Here is a 17565-nt window from a genome sequence, read left to right as displayed (position 1 = left end):
GTAGACGCTGTAGATTGTGGTCATTGGCAGGACTTCCTGGCGGACAGGCATTTACCTCAACTATAGCATGTTACCTCAACTATGTCCTGGGCACAGAGTTGTGATAGCACGGTTAAATTAAATGAACAGGGTTATACATTACATTTAAAGACATTGCATGCATTGTATTTGATACTAGCTGAGAGACCCGGCGTTGCCCAGGATTCACACTGCCCCCCCCACACACACACACTGTCCCCCCCTCCCCCACACACACACACACTGCCCCCCCTCCCCCACACACACACTGTCCCCCCCTCCCCCCCACACACACTGTCCCCCCCTCCCCCACACACACACTGTCCCCCCCACACACACACTGTCCCCCCCACACACACACACACTGTCCCCCCCTCTCCCCCCTACACACTGTCCCCCCCCCACACACACACACTGTTCCCCCCCTCACACACACTGTCCCCCCTCCCCCACACACTGTCCCCCCCTCCCTCACACACACACACTGTCCCCCCCCCTCCCCCACACAAACACTGTCCCCCCCTCCCTCACACACACACTGTCCCCCCCTCCCCCACACACACACTGCCCCTCCCCCCCACACACACACGGTGTCCCACACACACTGTCCCCCCCTCTCCCCACGCACACACAAAGCCCCCTCACCTCTGCCAGGACTCACAGCACCGCTCCTCTCTCCCGCGCTCCTCCAATTGTCGCGCGCCTGGCCCTTCTCTGCGGTCCCTCCTCCCGTCCGGGGAGCGCTGCTTGAGAGAAACTATTGCAATGCACTTTGTCTCCACTTACGTTTATAAGTAATTTGGGGGTATGTCATGGCTAGGACACTGCCTTTAATGAGTGTGAACTCAGATTTTAATCTCATTGTCAGCTCCTCCTGAACTTGGGCAGGTCACTCCCTGTGTTCCAGACAACAAGGTTACATTCAGCCTTATGGCTTAGCACCTATTAGTAGTAATAGCCATATGGCAAATATACTAGGGTGTGTGGTTAAAGAATCGTTTTACAATAGAGTCCTTTGTATGCAATAACAATACACACATTGTTTAATTTTTGCTATTGGTCATAATTTTTATATACCGGTATATATATTATTACGCAACTTTGGAAAATATATATTAAAAAAAACATTGCACATGTTGTTTGTTATATTATTAGATATAAAACCACAATCTTGGTGCATAATTAGCAATCATTGTACTCTCAAACTCGACCTTTTATGTTATGCTTGTCCAGGGCTGTAAAGATATGAAGATCGCTTTGTTTGTTTACTTAAAGCTATATTTACAGAAGAAGGTTCAATCAATGGTCACAGACTCTAAATTAAAATGATTATGGCATTTGGAACATTGCATCCCCAAAACCTAGTTTTCATGAATACAGTAATTCCCCAATATTATTCCTGCCTATGCACTGTAAAAATACAGCATTTTAAAAGAGCTTTCCAAGCAATATCCTATGTGTTTCTAATAAATTAGTTTTGTAGTATTAGGTAATACTACCTTTTTTTATTCAACTTTTAATTAGTTTTAATATACGGAGCATTCTTAGATTTCTATAGCAGGATTTGTCCCGCCTCCCCAGCAGTGCAAGATTTTTGCAACATCTTCCTATTTGGGATAATATGTGGCCAATATTCCCAGCAGTTTGAGCTGCAAACTGTAACAATATATAATGTTACCTTAGTGATATCAGGTTACATTGTAGCTGCTGAGTTACACTGACTGAATGAATGATTTGAAACTGAAAGGCAACCATTTACTGAAGCCTAGAAAGCAGGATTTTGTTGATCAATCACCGGACAACTAATCGATCAGCAGCTTAGCTAATTACTTTTCAGTAGTAATCAAGGTCTTTATATATTGAAACATTTTTTTTTTTTAACAATGCTTGGATTATCTCTGTTACTGCACAATATATTTCATGGAGCAGCTATGTTAAAAAATGGAAGAATAGCTATTGCCATTCTAAGGATTATTTGATGAACATTCTCATTAAAGAATGCATTTTTTAAGCTTACCTAAATTGGAGTTGAGGACACGGTGAGGGAGAGAGAGAAACAGGCACGATGTGAACATATATATATTAAGGCTATTTGGGCAGATGAGAGAAAGAGAAGGTAGAGAAAAAAAGGCCAAAAGAGAATGACACAAGATAAGAAGTGGAAGCGATAGAAAGAAATTGGTTTGGGAATGGTAAAAAAGGGAGAACTGCTAGGTAACAGGGAAAGAGAAATAGGTCATAGGAAAGTGTCACAAAGGGAGAAATGGAGGCAAAGTGGCAGGGCTCAAAGAGAGAAAGTTAAGCACAAGGTAAAGAGACTTTGGGACTGTACAAAGAGTGATGGGAACATGGGTCCATGAGAGAAACAGGAGACAGAAGGAGTAAGGCTTTGGTCCCGCTGCGTCCGGCGGTGCTTGCGGCCGCGGGCCACCAGCTCCTTTCCTCCAGTCTGGAGGTCCCCGCTGGCTCCTTCAGACGTGGCTGACTTTGTGCTGTGACGCGTCAGCCAGCCGATGCTGCAAGCTTCTGGTGATCAGAAGCGCTGACGCGTCACGTGGTGCAGCAGTCAACCAATGAGGAGGGAAGGGAGGCGGCTACCCTGTCTGTGCAGCCATGCATAGCCCCCCCCTCCCACCTCCTCTGTTGCCCGTTTCGCAGGCTGCCACTGCTCCGGGAGGGGGGGAAAGGAGGGGGGCTCCGGAAGGGGGGGAGAGGGACCGACAGGTTGGGGGGGGACAGCACGAGAGCCCTCTGCTCAAACCACACACCCCCGCTCAAACCACACCCCCCGCCCCCAGCTCCCGCAGGGAGCGGTCAATTGCAGGGGTTGAGGGGCTGCTGTGGAGCTGTGGGGCTGAGGGGGGGCTGAGGGGCTGCTGTGGGGCTGTGGGGCTGTGTGATGGTCCCAACCCCTCACGTCATGGCTGCGCCCCCACCCGTTTTGGCTACGCCCCCCACGCCGAAAAAAATTTACCGCAGATCGCGGTGCAGTGAATTGCACGCGCCACTGGCAAGCAAAGCGGCCGTGCGGATGCATGCGGCGGGCCTTAGCCAAAGAGTTGGTGATAGACAGATTTGAGGGGGTGGGGGGGAGTACAGGTGTGATTAAAGAAAGGAACAAGTGCGGAAGAGGGAGTCTGGGACAAAAATTGTTGTAACTCGATGTATTACGGATAATTGCAGCAAACAAATAAATAAAATACTTCTCCCCCAATATGAGGAAGTATTCCCTGGTAAGAATGCAAGTTTCCCAATGTTCTGCATGTATGCCGTAAATAAGGGAAACATACAATTTGAATAAATAGATTATCCCCATTATCACATGCTTGCTGTAAAATGTGTGGACCATTATAGGAATCCCTAGAATTAAAATGACCTGGAGGCCAACCGGGCAGTAAAAGGGGCTACTTATACTGTTCCATGTGAATGTATATATTTCAAATGTATTTGTAATGGCAATGGTATAGGCATTTATTTTGTGAACGTTCTCCGTGTATAGTAACTGTATGAGGCCTGCGCTGCTGACCTGCGATTCACATTAAAATGACCGGAATTTGACACCAGAATTGACAGCTGGTTAGTGCAGCTTGAGATTTCAAAGTACTTCAGTATTTATAAATATTATGACCGATAATAAGTACATAGCAAGTTAAAAGACACTTTGAAAAAGGAGTCATAAGTTTAACGGTTTGCACTATTCCCTCTTTGACCTCATTCTCATGGATAATAGCTGTATGATGTCTTCCCTGTCATTTCAAGGGCAGCCCAAGCCAAACAAGCATTCTGGTTCAGTAGCAGTGTGTTTGCCTTTGTATGTTTCCATAAAGCAACACTACTATCCAATGCAGTCACAGATTTATCCTAACTTCCCATAGATATTTATCTTGTCCATAAATATATGTATATATGTATATGTATATATATATATATTTTTTTTTTAAATATATATATATATATATATATTTTTTTTTTATTTATATATATATATATATATATATATATATATACATATACACACACACATTCACACCTTGTCCTGATCACCTATGTTATAGTAAAATTATGCTTTTTAGTCTATAAGAAAAAATATGTATTTGAAATAATTCTTCAAGGCAAAAAGTTATCATTATGTATTGTCTAAGAACTGCATTATTATTAAGCACCTACATTGCTACTAACAATTTTTTTGCATTTGTTATATATTTTCTATTTATTGTTTTAAGAGTTGAGTTTTAAAAAAATATCTTGCGTTTCCAAAATCGCCTTGCCTGCAGTATTTAGATTATATAGTCAGTTCAGTTTTTATGCTGCTTCCTTTGCTTTATTTTTTTTGTATGAAACTATGACAGATGCCTTGGCTGGAAACTTGGAACTTTATCTTCGGAAGAATCAAGTCTTTAATATAAAAAAAACTGCATAAAAAATCAGCACAAAACAGTTGTAGCAGGTATCTTTTTTTTCTTTTTTTTTTTTTTCTGGAATAAAAATACTTTAAGTAGTATTTTTATTCCAAGAGGAGTGTGGCATTGTATTGGCATCACTGTCTCTGACACGGGAGGGTTCAGTGCTGGAAAGACTGCTCATACTGTACGACCACTTTGGAGGCAGAGTTATCAGTCACCACTCTGTTCTCCGAAGTCGCACCTCACACCACCCCAAAGGTGCACGCACCACCCCAAAGGTGCACGCACCACCCCAAAGGTGCAGTTCCTCTGACAGAAAAGTCACTCTTAAAACAATAAAAACAGAGAACTGAACATGTTACATTTCACCTTACAACATACAATATATCCGTGTAATCATTATGCAGATAAAACTTGTATTTCCTTTAGAGGAAATAGCAGACATTTTTCCTATATCCCAAAATCTAAAGAAAATAAAAGTATACGCTGTAAGAAAAGAAAGACACAAAAAGATTAGTCACTGTAGAGCTACGCAAGGCATTGTGTTGCGCATTGTGGCCTGTTCTCTTCCGTGGTGGTACAGTAGCATCATGCGTACAAATACACATTAGTCTTTTTTTAAATGGTGCCCGGGATTTGTTAGGCACCTGAAGCACCTGCATAGGTGTAAACGTGTCCTATTCCACAATATATGGTATTTATCACTTTATATGCTTTTATGAGAGACAGAGAGACAGTCCAAATAAATTAGGGCGACATGCCTCTGCTGAAAAAGTGTGAGCTAAACCATCTGATGGGTAGTACAGTATCGCTGTCGCATCCTACTTTTGAGCTGCTCACACACGTAGCTAATCCAGCTATTAGCGTATCTCACAGGTATCTCAGATGTGCTCCACACGGAACATTCAACTGTCAACCAGGAAGTGGTCTTCTTTTAAAGGAATCCAGGGGGAGGGAACTACTACCGGAATATGCACTCATTTGGCAACTTACTACTGTTACCTACTGGACATGCAACATATTATATAATTACATCATAATATATATAAGCTAAAGTCTTCAGGCGGGGTCTTCAGAACACTGCTCATCATTCATTTTTATTTTCTTAGCACCGGGTCTCACTGCAATTGTTGGAGGACGCCCCAGAGTGTAAGTGATTCTAATAGACTGTCTTGTCTGCCAATGGCAAATTAGCAATAATGTCTTGCACTTGATAAGATAAATAAAAATAAAAAGGGCAGGTTTGATATACCTGAATGCATAGACAAAAGAGCTACAGTATAAAAAGCGCTGTGATAATACATTTTAATATTGCCACTTGAAATCATATACAGTAGCACAATACAAAATAAACACTATTGGAAACGTATAAACATCAATGCATCACTCGTGCATGTTTTCACAATTTGCTATTCAAAATAATTTTCAAATCTTTTAATAAAATGGAAAAAAATATTTTTATTAGGACAATGTGTATTTCAGTGGTGTCAGACTAAAATTGATATTTATTAATATGCTCTTACTAAATAATACTTCAAATGTATTTCTACAGGTCCCCAGTTCTGAAACCATTTTTCTTTCTGTACCCCAAGAAAAATGTCAAGGTGAGCTGTTTCTAAAAAAAATGTCAACGGTATTAATGAACCCCTGGGGCCCCGTCATTTAGCAAATATTGTCATGGAATAAATAACACATTCTTTTATGATAATACATTATTTTCTAGATCGATATCTTCATGAATGGAAAACATATAGAACATTTTGTAGATGATCACTCGGTCACTGCGGCTGAAAGTGTTACTCCTGCCATTACCACAACAAATGAAATGCCCAAAGGTACCTGTGCAGTAAGATGCAGTATTGTGAGTTTACAGCGGCTGCAGGTTTTTTTGTATAGGCGTACATGATTCTTGTTGAATTCAGGAAGCTGTTGTCCAATAGGGAGCACAATTATAGTCCTAATTAGGGTGCTAGATTATATTTTGCAGATTTACTGGAGCGCTGTTGAGTACAGGCATTTACCCACAGTTAAAGAGCACAGTAACTGAGATTTTAATCAACGTACCGACGTAACCTAGCTTGTAAAAAGATCTAAAATAAAAAGTAAAGAACATTAAAATCTTATTTCACTCGGACTAAACAGATTTAGGGCCATATTTAACAATTCAAGTGAATGTGCCACATGGTGACTTACGCTTAGTGCTAGTTTGTAAATATGGCCCTTAGCCAGCCAGTCATGTTCTCAGTAAGCGAACAAGCATGTTAGATAGCTCTCAGTAAGCGAACAAGCATGTTAGATAGCTCTCAGTAAGCGAACAAGCATGTTAGATAGCTCTCACTAGTCTGATTTGCAGTTGATGGTTTTCAGTATCTTCCTGTAGCATCAGTTTTATCACAACGTGTCTTCACAAACACCCTTCCTATGGATTGGGCTTAGATTCAGAAAGAATAAGGAAGAGGGGAAGGTACAGTACTGATCAGCACTAACAAGGGCAGCAAAAGGCAGAATAATTATAAGGTGAAAGGGCATTGACATTAAGCTACGTGTAGTATAAGAAACTTGGTAATAGTCGTTTTTATTAGAAAGGGCAGAATATGGGTGGACATGAAGAAGTCCTTAAGGGGTTAACTGTGTAGGCCCACAGAGAGTAACGTCCCTTCCCCATCACATGGTGCTGGGGTGACTTGAGACAGTATCATGAGACTGGGCTATAAATAGTAAATGGGAAGCTTCTGGAAGACAGATCCTAGGAGGAGTTGAAGGAGTGGGATCTCACTGTGAATAGCTTATATATACTGTAGTGCCGACGGTTATTCTAAAACAAACCAGTGGCAATTGCCAAAAAGACCCAGGTACATGCTGGGTACATGCTGCAACATTTCAGTGACATTTCTGCAGAGACTAATGGCCCATCGGATTAACAGCGTGGGTCCCTAGCAGTCACATTCAAACTGAATGGGACTGCCAGGGACCCCTGCTGTGTTAATCCGTTGGGCCATTAGCCTCTACAGAAATGTCACTGATATGTACCCAGCATGTACCTGGCTAGTTTAAGACAAGTTTAAGGCAAGTTTTAGAATACTCGTTGGCTAGTCTGTAGTTCCTATGTTTAGGATAGAGTAAGGATTTCCCTTTATTGTTTTTTATTTAGTGATAGTAACCTGTTTGTATAGAGTCCCACCAAAATGGTTTTATACTACTCCCAAGGTATGCAGAGAGACAGATTATGCCCAGAGGGGGCTCCACAAGCAGCAGCCCCTAGGCATAGTTGGACGAGCCCCACCAGAGTGTCTGTCACTTGCTCTCACCCAGAAAGCCACATAGTGGCAGTCCGCTCTGAAATAAGGAGGCTGATCACAGAGGGAGTAGTAGCAGGGCCGTCAAGGGCCCTGTGGATATGGAGCGGTGCCAGCACTGACGAGCAGAGGGGCTCTAGAGGTAACATAAGGATACAGCCTCAGCACCTTCCTAGTGGGCCGAGATGGGGGCAGCTAAGGAAGCCATATAAACAGCATAGGCAAAGGACACTCGTGGATATACAAGATGCAATAAGTATACTAAATGTGACACTGTGTCTAAAAGGTAATAAAGCTGCTGTTTGAACGAATAAAGTTCCTGGCGCCCAACATTGTTTACCAATGCCCAGCATGCACCCTGAATAAGGTAATGCATCCTGAGCAGCCATAACACAGACACTGATATCCCGTAGAGCCAAGTAAGGAAGGATATATATATATATATTAAAGATGCTGTGCAGTAAAAGAATCGCTATTCCCAAAATGAAACATTCTTTTAAGATTTTTTTTAACTCCCTCTTGTTTTTTTTTATCCAGATCTTCCAAGTGGTCCGTTCTCCTATCGCTTAGAAGAATTGGCTTATACAAGAAGTGGAGACAAAGGCAATAATGCAAACATAGGTATATTTATTTTTCCATTTGCTATACAATTCTTGCAATATCTGCAGATAAACGTCGACCTTATGAATTGCCATGTGACTGTAAACATGTTTTCATAAATAACTGTATACATTCTAGCCTATTAAAACTCCTTTGCCTCTGGGAATAGACCACTACAAAATAATGTTGATTTATTAAATTATTCCAAAATGTTTTGTGACCATTTATCTAGTACCAGTCAGAGGAGAGAAACCAGAACTGCCATTGAAATGATTTGCTGGGAATGCTGATTTATGTATCTAGTTTCCTCCCTGTGCACATGCCTTACCAACCATGCCTACTAAAACACTCACACCTTTACCATCCTCACCTTTACTTACATTTTAATTCTTTCGTGGCAGCAACCCGTTTTCCCAAGGTGTATTTTTATGCAGTATACACCTAGCACTATATTGTATTCCTCCCTTTATTATACGGTGTATAATATCTATGTAAAGTTCTGTGTACATAGTTGTCACTATTTAAATAACATTACTATAAAGTACAATTCCTATACACAGGGTTGTCACAAGCAATGTACTGACCATTTTCATTCAGTAGCTTATCTTGGGCACCAGCAGAAAGTCGAGTTTGGAAGGACCTACTGAGTAACATCAAAACACAAGATTACAGTAGTCAAGGAGTTTAAAGTAATCTAACCAGGAAGTGAATTATAATTATGGTTAATGCTTCGACAAGAAAGTTGTCTATTTTTGCAATATTGCGGCACTAGAAGCATCAGAATTTGGTGAGGGACTGCATGCCAGAACAAGAGTATATTTGGCACTAGGCAAGGTACCAGCTTGGGTCCCCCGCACCCGATATGGCCAAAGTATGCGGCCACCTGCACACAATCGAGCTACCAAAGAAAGTGTTCAGTGCACACACATACATGATATATGCATACAGCCAAACCAGACCAGGGGTGCAATATTTCCGAGGGTATAAAATGAGAAAAACACAAAAATAGTGCAATACTGTTGGCAAGAAAAATAATGGAAATTGCCAAAATTATGATGCACTCACAAGTGTAGCAATAGGCCAGTAAGGTGTGCTTCTGTGATGGTCAGTGGATTTCATAAGTTGGTAGTCTTGTATTACCCTCTATCGGAAATTCAGAATACTGTAATAGAAAAAGAGATACAGTGCCAGGGCCGCCAACAGAAATCATGAGGCCCAGGACAATTGAAAGGAGCAGCCCCCCCCCCCCACAGCGCACATACCGCGGAAATTATTATTTTTTACCGCACAACTTTTACTTAACTTTTTTCTTGTTAATAAAAAAACATTACAATGCAATCTGTTTATTTTAATATTTTCAACAAAAAACAAAGATACCCAATGCTACATGATAATGTGACAAAAGACTTGGGGGGGGGGGGGATTCAGTATGGGACTGGGGTGTTCCCTACCTGTCTTCTGGGTTAGGGGGGATTCTGATATCTCCTGTGTGAAGCTTGAGAGTCAGATCTGGAAGAAAGCAGTATAGGTTATTTCGGTGTAGGTATAGGGCAGTTAAGATACGATAGAGAGAGTGTGGGTGAAAGAGAGAGACAGAGAGAGAGAGTGGGTGTGGGGGGGGGGGGTGACTGACTTGTGGGTGACGGGGTGGGTGACTGACACTTGGGTGATTGACTGACGAGTGGGTGGGTGACTATGACTGACTGTGGGTTGGTGTCTGTATTCATTCACAGACACACACAATCACACACTCTCCCTCTCAGACACTCTCCCTCTCTCTCTCAGACTCTCTCAGACTCTCTCCCTCTCTCTTGCAGACTCTCTCAGACTCTCTCCCTCTCTCAGTCTCTCTCCCTCTCTCAGACTCTCTCCCTCTCTCTGACTCTCTCCCTCTCTCTCTGACTCTCTCCCTCTATCTCTGACTCTCTCCCTCTCTCTCTGACTTTCTCGCTCTCTCTCTCAGACTCTCACCATCTCTCTCTCTCTCTCTCTCTCTCTCTCTCTCTCTCTCTCAGACTCTCTGACTCTCTCTCTCTGACTCTCTCTCTCTCTGACTCTCGCTCTCCCTCTCTGACTCTCTCTCTCCCTCTCTGACTCTCTCTCTGACTCTCTCTCTCTCTGACTCTCTCTTTCTGACTCTCTCTCTCTGACTCTCTCTCCCTCTGACTCTCTCTCTCCCTCTCTCTGACTCTCTCTCCCTCTCTCTGACTCTCTCTCTCCCTCTGACTCTCTCTCTCCCTCTGACTCTCTCCCTCTCTCTGACTCTCTCTCCCTCTCTCTGACTCTCTCTCCCTCTCTCTGACTCTCACTCTCTCTGACTCTGACACTCTCTCTGACACTCTCTCTCTCTGACACTCTCTCTCTGACACTCTCTCTCAGACACTCTCTCTCTCACAGACACTCTCTCTCACAGACACTCTCTCTCACAGACACTCTCTCTCACAGACACTCTCTCTCTCAGACTCTCTCTCTCTCTCTCTCTCTCTCTCTGACACTCTCTCTCTCTCTGACACTCTCTTTCTCTCTGACACTCTCTCAGACACACTCTCTCTCTCTCTCTCAGACAGTCTCTCACTCTCAGACACACACTCTCAGACACACACACACACTCAGACACACACACTCAGACACACACACTCAGACACACACACTCAGACACACACACTCAGACACACACTCTCAGACACACACTCTCAGACACACACACTCACACTCCGATACACACACGGAGGGGGGGGATTCGGAACGGGGGGTGAATCGAAGCAGGGGGAAAATTGGAATGGGGGGAATCGGAGAAGTGGGGCACCGGAGTAGGGAGGGAAACGGAACGGGTGGGGGGGGAATCAGAGCAGGAGGACAAGGGGGAAGCGAGAGTGGCATGGAGCAGTACTCACCTGACTTGCTCCATGCAGGAAAGGGCGGGCCTCGCTTTGTAAGCTCAGATAGAGCTTGTTGCGGGCCAAAAAAAAAATCAGACACGCGCTGCCTGGTGCATCACGATCCCTGACTCACGGGGCCCGGGACGCCAGTACCCTCTGTCCCCCGCTGTTGGCGGCCCTTCACAGTGCAGCATCAAACTTTACATTGCTGGTAAAAAAAAAGATTAAGAACACTCACAGACATCCATCTGTGTATAGTGTGCATAGGAGTAGCAGATTTTGAAGTAGCTTGTATGGCTAACTTGGTAGCTGGATGTTTGAGGTTGAGGCTACACAAAACTATGGTGCACCTCACATTTTGAAGCTGCACAAACAGTAAGTATTTTGCCCTGCCGGTAAAATATCCTCCAGGCATTTATTGTAAACGGCACCTCTTATACCTGTGAGGTCGTCTGTCTAGTGCTGCCTTCACTCTGAGTACCGCTCTGGTGACTGACATTCATACTACCTGTCATTTAGACCGAGGAATTTACTGGTGCCTGTCACATAAGAAATATGCAACTGACTGAGGTTAGTCAGCACTTTGGTACACCTCACTCTTTGAAGATGTACAGTGCTATATAAACAGCATTCAGACTGATTAAATCTTTGTTACTCTGTGCTCTGTTACTATATTGCCCTCCTGGCTGCTTTATATACAAACTTGCAACCTTATGGTATTGCAGGCAGCCCGCCATAGAGACTGCAGTGATACTTTATATCCCCTATAAAATGAAGCTACCTTAGGCCTCAGATATAGTACAGGCGCGCGAGCATGTGACGTCACGCGCGCCTGTACTTGCCGAGATCCGTTGCCTGCAGGGTTGCGCAATGGGGGCGTGTCGAGGGCATGCCCTTGATGTCACGTGAGCAGTCCGCCCTCATTGGCTGAACCCGCGCACATGACCGGGCCGTCTCGCAACAAAGACAAACAAGTTTCTCTCGCCACGCATCGGTCGCCTCTCCGTGCACGTGCATGCTCGCGCACACTATTGACATGCGCATCGGCCTCTATTGGTTTGGATTTGGTGGGAGAGATGTCGCTTGCGCCATTGGAACCAGTATGGGCACCGCCTTACAGAAATGCATACAACCTAATATGAGGTTGTAGAGAGAATTTGTTTTGTCTCTGGGAATGTACTTTTACAGATTAGTTGAGATATATTCTGTAAAATTATTTTTAATGTTCATGTAGAATTGTATGTGTTGGTACCAGTAAAGATTATTTTTATGCTCTAATCACATTGCTTACTAGCTGTTATTAGGAGACTTCTTCCATTATGTATTCATGCTACACTGTAGTGTGTATCTCCTATGGTACCTCTGTGCATAGTATTTAGCTCTCCATTCTACCTCAACTAGATTATGTATGTATGTGTGTTATACTGTACCTTTATTTATAATGCGCCATCCAGGTACATAGTGCTTCACAGCAGTATTACACGTGACATAATAATATAACACATAATGGGAATAAGCGCCGCAGACATGAGTGTATCCCCGAAGAGCTTACAATCTAAGTGGTAAGTAGGTAGAACTTAGAGACTGTAGGAGGGTGTTCTAGTAAGTGTGTGAGATGTATAGTATCAGCCAGCGGAGCTTCCCATATGCTTGGTTACTGAGGTGTGTTTTCAAGGTCATAGATGAGGTAAACAGAGGGAGAAAAGAAACAGGTGAAAGGGGTATCATGAACCTAATGTCTGTAATACTGTATGTGTCAGACTGAAGTCATGTTTTGTACATTCTGTGTGTATTTCTGAGTTAAGCTTGAGTATCTGATTTATACCTTTTTTACTTTTATTTAAGTATAATTTAAACATGTAAAATTGTAAAGATGTGTTGAAATCTGTCATGTTTACCAACAATGTTGGAAAATCAATAAAAAGAACAATGGGGGGGGAGGGAGTGCACTCTATTAGGGTTGTTCCTACCCAGCTCTCCATCTCTGGGGAACTCCCTGGTTAGGACTCAGTCTGCTTAAACTTCCACCCCAAGTGCATTTGAGCACTTTTACTCAAATTGAGCAGGTATCACTTCTCTGTTGTTTCTGTTACACTTGTTTCTGTTGTTACACTTATAGCAGCTAGCAATCAGCTAAAGTACATGTGGGTAAATCTAACACTAGTGATGTATATCATAGCTGCTAGTGTCCCAAGCTGACATCAGAGAGACATCTAGTGGATGCCCGCACATCTGTACTCCAAAATTGCCACTATTATAAGTCGGGCACATATAAATACACAATTAAATCCCTACAATAGGGAACCGTAGGTATAAATAGCCTCCCGCAAGAGTGCTGTGTACTCCAACCTAAACACTGTTGTGGATCGGGCACATATAAATACACAATCCCCTGTAGTGGGAAACCGTGCGTATGAACAGCCTCCCGCAAAAATGCTATGTAGTGCTATATCACTTCACACAAGGCTGTATAACAAGCATGAAGGGTGTATAAGTCAAAAGACCAAGGCTAATACAACCCGTTCCGCCGCGTGATTGATGATAGACTCGGTACACCAAATCTCCTGGTCGCCCCCACCTACGTCAAAGGAATGACGTCATCTAAAACCGACGGGCCGTTTCGCATAGGAACCTATGCTTCGTCAGGGCTGGTAAGGAGACTCACTTCATTAGTTCCTTAAATACCCGTTTTAGTAACAGGAAGTGGGTAGTCCCCTGATAGTTAACTCCTTGTTAGCATCCTGTTATGGATGCTTAGTAACATATTCCTCACATCGAGGTTTTAAACCTCTACTTTAGCTGATTGCTAGCTGCTATAAGTGTACACACCCTGCTCGTTCTGGCCTTCCAAGTCTCATATCAGCTAGTACCCCAAGTGTCATATATACTGGGAATCCATGTATACCGCCAGTATACCTGATATATGGGACCTTTCTCTGCCCTGGTCACCTACCCACCTTATGTTTTAACGCACTTCTCTCTACCCATTTACCCCACACCCCCTGATGTTCCTTTCCCTTGTATATAAATAAACCTTTTTTGTTTTGCGTTGCGTAGCACAGGGCTATTGGCCCGGGACATATTGTGTGGTCCCTTCTACCTTTCTCTCGTGAGTGCAGCCCTGGGTTTCTTGCTCCACTGGGGGCTTCTACCCCCCCCTTTGGATTTATGTATCCAATGTAAAGAGGGCTTCAGATTCTTAGGAGGAACTCAGCTGTTTAAATATTACAAAAAAAGATGCTCTGCAAGAGGTCGGGTTCAATTCCCATCTTTCCTAATCACAATATTAACCTGTCCGGCATCTTGAAAGTGAAAGCATCAGGTAATTTCAATTTGTCAATGGCCTGGGGGAAATCCCCCATTGTTCTCCGCAAACTTTGGGCAGGTGTCTAGTCTGGCTATTCGTTAATCCAGCTCTGACAATGTGTGGGACAAAGGAGAGGAAGGAGTCAAAATGACTCCAAGACATCAGGATTTTGGGCATTAGGACAATGTTTATCAGATTATTGAGGGAAAATGAAAGCGTCAACATGTTCCACCCGAACTAACCTGCTGACTTCTGGGTATAAATCAGGTACTGGACACCACTTATGTTAATACTATGTTTCTCAAACATGCTAATTGTTTTAGAAAGTGTGATTTAGGAATAAGTATTTTGTTTCCTTTTATCTTGTATAGGTTTACGTTTCTACTTTTCTTTGCTCCTTTTTATCTTGCACGCATTTCACAACAGCATTATATTGCAAGCACTTTGTGAAACAGAGATGGATTGTTTGAGTTACAATAAACTGTGATACCGAGAAGACAGTTGAGCCCGGAAGATCCTCATTAGAAATTATCTGTGTAAATTCTCTGTAAAATTGCAACATCTTGCTTGTTAAAACTTAATGGTATGTGTATGTGCCTGAAAAACTCAATGCAATATGAAAAAAATACTGTCGCCATGAACCAAGAGAGAGCAGTTTTACAGAGACCAGCAGTTTAGAGAGTGTAGACAAGGAGGGAGTGTTAGACAGACAGCAGAAAGGTTTAATAAGATCAGTGATAAGATGTGCCTCTGGAATTTTGTTGTTTTGTTGTTAAAAGGTCATTGGTAGTCTAAGTGAAGTGGTGGAGTGGAATCCGGACTTCAGCATGTTGAGTAGTTTGGAGGCAAAAGACGAAAGGGAGATACCGTAGGACGTGGCTCTCCGGGATATTGATAACGTGCATTCCAACAGTATTGCTGTGATAGCTGGATTCAATACTGAATAGAGTACACATTTGATCAAAGCAGGAACTTTGAAGACCTTTAATTCTGTAAGCAACCGGTAACATCATCATAAATTGCCAAGTCAACAATCTTTGACTCCCCAAACTCCAAACAAACTTTTGGATATCTACAGAAAGAGTGTACACACTCTTTTAAAGAGTTTACATTTGAAAAGGTTTCTTACTTTTAATAGTCAATTTACAGCACATAATATTCCACTTCTCCGTGTCTCAAACTGCCTTATACATTAGAATAGTGTGTTGGGGTATGTAAACCCCACAATAACCCACAACATTTGCTCAGCTGAGGAAACACAAGTGGTGTGTGTTGTGTATGTTCTTTACCTTTTCACGAAGGAATTCCTAATTTTAAACAGTCTGATTGTAAAGTACAGTAGGAAAGCACTGTCGAGAGATGTGTTGTCTAACGTGCATTCATTACATACAGTATATCAGGTTGTACAAAGATTGAAGCCCGTGGGGGTTATTCTGAAGTGTAAGACTGCTCTGTTTAATGGGTTCTTCTAAATTCAGCCACCTCGGGAGTTGTGAGAACAGCGTGGCAGAAGTATGGTAGAGTTGCCTTTTATACCCACAGAGCTGTTTTGTTTAGATGTGTGAGATGATTAGGTGGATTACAAATGAACACTGAAAAAACAAATTACATTTTATTTTCGCTGAACTGCAGCATATCAGTTAATATATTTTCGGATAATTTGAATGCAATTGTTTTTGGTAAATCTATGTAAGAAAAGGCTGTCACTGACTGAAATAGTCCAAAGAACAGTAAGTAAATGTTGCCAGAGCAACAGGTTCCTGCCCATGGAATTACAGCTTACTACAAGACCATAGTCACAATACTACCGATGCCATTGTCCTTCTTACTACCTCACTTTGACTTCCCAAAAGTACTTTAATAGAGTGGTGCCGATGACAGCAGAAAATGGATCAAGCGATGATCACTGTTATGCAAGTTCACAAATGTGGCAAATTTAGAACATTTGCGTCTGGTTGAAAGACAACTAAAAACGCATTTTCATCATTGCATTATTGAAATAAATGTTAACAATATGTTGTTTATTTTTTACTTTTTTAGGTGTTGTAGCTCGTCATCCTCTCTATTACCCATATCTAAAAAGAGCACTTACTGCCCAAGTCATAGAGGAATATTTCCAGCATTTATTACAGAAAGATCAGGTTGATGAACACAAGGTGACCAGGTATGTGTGGTATTTATGGTGTCACCCTTTATTATATTCAGATATTTTCACTTATCATTGCGGAACAAGGTGTTTGTAGCTCTATTGGTTTTCACATTTGTGTACAAAACTTTTAGAAAAATAATTTGACATAATCATCAAAATCCCTTTGATTTCAGGTGTGACACATCTAATACATCATCAAATTAACAATCCACCCTAACCTTTGTTTTTTGAACCAGGTGGTCCTTCAGAGTTGCACAGCACTATTTCAAGCTCCATAGGCACTTTGTTCCCAAGATACTTACTGGTGAAGTTGCTGGCAGGGCTTCAGACTGATTTCCTGGGGCACAGGGCTGGAGTTTTGACCGGGTACACCCCCCCCCATCCGTCTCATCGGCGTCCTTGCAACCCCCACCCCACCCTCTCTATCCCCCCTCGCGAGCCCCCTCTATCCAACCTTTTCACGTGTCCTCGCGAGACCCCTCCTCTATCCCCCTCTTGCACCTCCTCGCAAGCCCCCTCCGCTCGCCATGTATTTATCTTCCCCCCTCTGTCTCTCACTCCCCCCCACCACTGACTTAATTACCCCCCTCTGCCTCAATCCCCACTCCCCACACACACAATACAATAACCCCCCCACACAACCCGAAATACAATACTCCCCACACACCCAAAATACAATACTCCCCACACACCCAAAATGCAATACCCCCACACACACCCAAAATATAATACCCCCCACAAACCCAAAATACAATACCCCCCTACACCCATAATACAAACCTCCCAAAATACAATACCCCTCAACCGCCCCCCCAAATACAATACTCCCCACCCTAAAATAAAATACCCCCCACCCTAAAATACAATACACTCCCACACCCCTCCAAAATACAATACCCCACAATACCCAATA

The 17565-nt window shown here is 42.9% G+C and overlaps 1 protein-coding gene across 3 annotated transcripts in view; it reads left to right on the top strand.

The window, feature by feature from the left end:
* The window catches only part of LOC142502068 (uncharacterized), a 142157-nt gene that overhangs the window by 109805 nt on the left and 14787 nt on the right, over positions 1–17565 (top strand). For all 3 annotated transcript variants that reach the window (XM_075612893.1, XM_075612879.1, XM_075612885.1), the window contains 5 exons: positions 5531–5570; positions 5974–6025; positions 6145–6256; positions 8255–8338; positions 16544–16667. In XM_075612893.1, coding sequence (XP_075469008.1) covers positions 5531–5570; positions 5974–6025; positions 6145–6256; positions 8255–8338; positions 16544–16667 — 412 coding nt within the window. The remainder of the gene's footprint in view (positions 1–5530; positions 5571–5973; positions 6026–6144; positions 6257–8254; positions 8339–16543; positions 16668–17565) is intronic.

This window comes from Ascaphus truei, chromosome 1, assembly GCF_040206685.1.
Source record: "Ascaphus truei isolate aAscTru1 chromosome 1, aAscTru1.hap1, whole genome shotgun sequence".
NCBI lineage: Eukaryota > Metazoa > Chordata > Amphibia > Anura > Ascaphidae > Ascaphus > Ascaphus truei.
Note: the sequence above shows the minus strand (reverse complement) of the source record. Positions and strands in the feature narration are given on the sequence as shown.